The sequence below is a fragment of the Sphaeroforma arctica genome (genome assembly GCF_001186125.1).
Source record: "Sphaeroforma arctica JP610 unplaced genomic scaffold supercont1.487, whole genome shotgun sequence".
In the NCBI taxonomy this organism is placed as follows: Eukaryota; class Ichthyosporea; order Ichthyophonida; genus Sphaeroforma; species Sphaeroforma arctica.
Window position 1 is genome coordinate 1 of NW_014040071.1, and position 5095 is coordinate 5095.

The 5095-nt window shown below is 45.4% G+C and overlaps 1 protein-coding gene across 1 annotated transcript; it reads right to left on the minus strand.

Moving 5' to 3' along the window:
• Positions 1-414: 414 nt before the first annotated feature.
• SARC_06669 (hypothetical protein) lies at positions 415-4639 on the minus strand (the record flags this gene model as incomplete). Its single annotated transcript, XM_014299401.1, has 6 exons — positions 4558-4639; positions 4188-4516; positions 2090-4130; positions 1267-1319; positions 878-1026; positions 415-644 (listed from the first exon to the last, which is right to left on the minus strand). The coding sequence occupies exons 1-6, from the start codon at positions 4588-4590 to the stop codon at positions 415-417; spliced, it is 2835 nt and encodes a 944-aa protein (XP_014154876.1). The 5' UTR covers positions 4591-4639.
• Positions 4640-5095: the final 456 nt, after the last annotated feature.

A 5095-nucleotide genomic window follows, 5' to 3' on the forward strand; every position in this document is an offset into this window, starting at 1 on the left:
TCTGTAACTGGACCAACCACACCTACGATTGAACATAACACACTGTAGCTAGACCAACCACACCTACGCTTGAACATAACACTCTGTAGCTAGACCAACCACACCTATGATTGAACATAACACACTGAAGCTAGACCAACCACACTTACGCTTGAACATAGCACACTGTAACTGGACCAACCACACCTACGATTGAACATAACACACTGTAGCTAGACCAACCACACCTACGATTGAACATAACACACTGTAACTGGACCAACCACACCTACGATTGAACATAACACGCTGTAGCTAGACCAGCCACACCTACGATTGAACATAACACACTGTAACTGGACCAACCACACCTACGATTGAACATACACTGTAACTGGACCAACCACACCTACAATAAAACATAACACGATGTAGCTAGACCAACCACACGTTACGTGTCGCACAAGATCGAGTCAAATGTATACCGTCGTTATAGTCTAGCCTCTGCTTCTTCATTAAGGGCTTTCCACCCGCTCTAGGCTTTACCGGTGAGACCACCGGGTTGTCGTCATTGCTGTCGTGCTCCCCATCTGACCTACTCAGATCAACGATCTCATCCTTGTTACTACTGATAGTATCCGGACGGTCGCGTTTCAGTGCTTCGCCTAAGTGTATAGAAGTGGGCATATGTGCGACACAATGCATGTGGAAACGTTGAGAGGTACGAAAACTACAATACTACACACTAAAACAGTACATTATCAAATTTCAAGCGATCATAGCTAAATTCAGAAGTACTTGAACATCCGATTGAAAACTTTTGGCTTTGAAATCAATGAAATCAATGAACAGTTTTGTAACCCAAAATCACAACTATCTGTACTGCTACTATACACACCTGGAATGGAAACAGCATTGTTTTCGCCATCGATGTGGGCCTTTTGATAGTGGTTGTCACGGTTGGTTTTCACCGCGAAAATAATACCACAGCCCTCAAATTCACATTTCCATGCTACACTGCCGCGGTCATTGACGAGTAATTTTCCCCTGTTATTAGCAATGTATTGAATATTTGAGGCAGGTTTGATTGCCGATAGGACCAATAACAAATCATAAATCAGGCAAGGAAAGGTATAGCGACAGCCGACCACGCGACATGGTACCAAATCCTAACAGAACAGCATGTTACCATTAAAGCAGGGCAAGGAAACGAACAGTAGGGAAGTCCTATATATAGAATCCTAACATGTAGAAAGCTACTCGTGCGCTATTTGTAGAACAACCTACCCTTGTGACTGGTACGCGGTGTACATTCTGCCGACATCGGGACTGTTGTCCGCCTTTATATGTGAAGAAATTTCGTGCATATAAACCAATGTTAATAGATAATAAGGTGTAAGATGGTATAGCCCCAACATGAGAGTTGATCCGAGCTCCAAGGTGTTTTGGAACAAATATCAAAACAGTTGAGTCCTTGTTTTGGCGGTCGGTGTATCTTGTGCGTGTGTATGATGGTATGAAATTATTTAAATGTTACTCTACAAGCATACTCTAACCAAAAATAATAATCAAATGTCTGCGAATAGTACAAACACACACACACACACACCACCTATAAATATATCTTGGATGTACATGATACACATGAGCTTACTTAGTGTATAGATACATCCTTATATGTATGTATTGTAAATTCACAGAAAAACTTGTACGTATGTACGGAAAAATTTACAGAAAGGTATTAAATAGTTGGGTACAGAAAACGTATGCATGCAGTGCTACAACCCGTTTGATGTATCAGCTAAGTGTAAGCAGCACTCCATCCTGAAGTACAGACTCGAGTAAGCAATTGAATCAGTCTTTGTTTTCAGTAAAAGACTAAGCTCACGCAAATCAACACATCAGATCTATACGAAGTATTAAAGGGCAAGCAAACCTGCAATGTCAAATACAAAACACAACCGTTCGCTCATTTACATGTGTAAATGTAGTCTCTGTAAAGTTATTTCTGTACGCACAGGCACTCTCACATCACTAGGAAACTAGCTTACATATACTCACATATACTCCCTATAATACAGGCACAGGCTTGGTACTATTTTGAACATACCAAGTGCCTGTTGTATAGATAGTCGGGATCGTCTGATCTGCCATATGTCCTATAGGATGCTAATGAAAATTTGGTATCAACGCCTGGCGGTGGCGTTGTGTCACGCCCCCCTGGTGGCGGTTGTGTGTTTGTTTGTGGATGTGACTGCGGTCGGGGTTGCGGCTGCGTATGCGACTGTAGCTGTGGTGCTAGTTGTGGTGGTGGTTGTTGCGACGTATGTGACCGTGGTTGTAGTTGTAGTTGCGGCTGAGGTTGTGGTTGTGGCCGCGGTTGTCGTTGTCGTTGTACATATGATTGCCATGGCTGTGGTTGTAGTTGTGGCTGAGGCTGTTGTTGTGGCTGCGGTTGTCGTTGTACATGTGATTGCCATGGTCGTGGTGGTAGTTGTGGCTGAGGCTGTTGTTGTGGCTGCGGTTGTCGTTGTACATGTGATTGCCATGGTCGTGGTGGTAGTTGTGGCTGAGGTTGTTGTTGTGGCTGCGTTTGTCGTTGTACTTGTGATTGCCATGGTTGTGGTTGTAGTTGTGACCGAGGCTGTTGTTGTGGCTGCGGCTGTCGCTGTACATGCGATTGCCGTGGTTGTGGTTGTAGCTGTGATTGTGGTTGTGATTGTCTTTGTGGTGGCATTGTGTCATGATAGTTCACGGGGTTGTGCTGGTGATACCCCACCATAGGTGCGGTAGGTTCGTTGGCTTCGCTTTGCCGTTGCATCATGCGTCGCAGTTTCTGGGCACGTAGCTCGATATCCATCAATTCCGATTCGAAAGATTTCGATTTGACCTGTCTGTTCTTTGCATTTTTCACTATCGCCTCCAACTTCCGCAACTTTGTCTCCCTATTATTTGCTGCCAGCTTAGCCCTCGTCTCCTTCGCTCTAATATTTGTCTTAGGTTGCCGTTGGCCATCCGGCCTGTCAGCCTGCGCATGTCTGTTCACAGCCATTCCTACCTGAATGTGTCCGTGTGGCTCACTAGGCTCGTGGAGTATGGTGTGTTCGTGTGCTCGTGTGTTCTCGTCCGTAGGCATCGACATAGAGCTATGCACCGATGAAGGCCTGTTTTCGACATGTGCATATTCGTCTGTGTGCGCTGGGGATATTTGCTGGTCATCTCCTGTGCCGAATGTATTTTGATTCACAGGTGTGTGCGTACGAATTCGCGATGGATTCCTGTCTGCCACACCCCCCATTTTACAATCGGAGATCATAGATTGAGATCGCGACACATCCACTTCTGTATTGCTGCTTGATTGTATAGTATGCTTTTCGGCTACAGAGCCATCGTTTCCGCTGTTGTGATACGAACTGTCCCGTCGGGCATCCCAAGTCTGCTCTCGATCGCCTCCACGGATATCCATGTTCTTATCACGTGTGTTCGTGTATCTGTCATGCGTGTCTGTGCGAGCACTATGCGTGTTCATGTACGGGCCATGTGAGCGTGACTGAGTGCGATGCATGTTGAAATGCGTGTCGTATGTATAGTTCTGGATGCACTGCCTATCCCTCGCTTTTGCAATTGGTTTATCAATCTGGCGTATTGTGTTGTCCCTTCGCTCAGCTTCATTCACGCCATGGTTAGAGTTATATTCTCTGCATGCACGCGTATCAGTGTATGCGATTCCATCTGAATGGGTACTTGCCCCAAATACACCCGTGTTCATATGCTCACTGGCGCTAGGTTCCGACGTTTCCTTTTGCCCATAGGCAACCGCCCGCCTGTCCTTAGCTGTCTTCGCGTACGGAGGTGTATGCGTCTCTGAATACGTCTCGGTGTACGTGGGGGCAGTATTACTCCCATCTACCGGGGGCGATGGCACATAACGTACAGGCCGCTGTAGCACAGGCAAGTGCATTGGATGTGGCGGAGGTGGCTGTGACCCATTGGCCAACACCGAAGGACAGATTGCATACGAATATCGCACACTTTGCTGTAGCTGTTGCTGTAGCTGTTGCTGTAGCTGTTGCTGTTTCACGTGTGCAGGCAGAACCTCAATAACCGGCTCTCTGGTAGGTGGTGTTTTTGACAGTGTAGCCTCCATTGCGCTGTGTGATAGCTTGTGCGGCTGCTATGGCGACTGTGTTCGACTGTGGTTCCGAAACCGTGGTTGTGTTTGCGGTAGTGGATGTGAATCTATATCTCTATGTGATGATGGCTGTACTCCAGGTCGCAATTGCGATTGGGAATGTGGCTGATTTTGGAATTCTGATTGTGGTTGTGCCAGTTTTTGCGACTGCATTTGTGGTTGCGATTCTACGTTCCGTGTAGAGCGCTCGTACGTTTGCGTCGATCCGTTTGGGAAATCAGATCTAGCAAGCGCACTCGACCGTCCAGCATTGTATACAGCGCTGTCCGAGCTGTTATCGGAATTGAATTTAGCTCCTGATGTGCTTGTAGCGCCGGTCTCAATCCGAGGTATGCGCACAACCTCCTCTGTGGATGGGCACAATTGGCTAGTCCTGTTCAAAGTACTGCCAATACAACTGGAGCGAGCTTGGTGCTCATGTTTGTGCGAGACACCGTCGTGAAAGCTCTTCGCCAGCGGTATTTTGGCTATTGACAGAAATCGTTTAATAATTATGATGTTTCAATCGAAATGATATTGTGGTAAAAATGCATTCCCATCTCAAGTAATGCAAAACAGAATAAAGCACAATGGCAATCCTTAGACAGGCCTCTATACTCTCCTGTTCAACCTCGAAACCCCTGCACAAGGATATTTTGCTGTGATACAAATAAAACACATTGATGCTATTTCGTATGAACAACACAACCAGACTGTGTACAACGAGCCTACGCGCATATCATTTCCATGTCATATATATTTTCAAATAATGACTCATGCACATGCAACCTACCTGACAGTGAAACTAATCCTAAACAAAAACGCGTTATGGAAGAAATTTAAGCCGCAAAAGTATACATACTAGATATGTCCAGACCATGCATGGATATTTATATTTATATATATATATATCTATATTTATATATATATATGATATATGTCTAT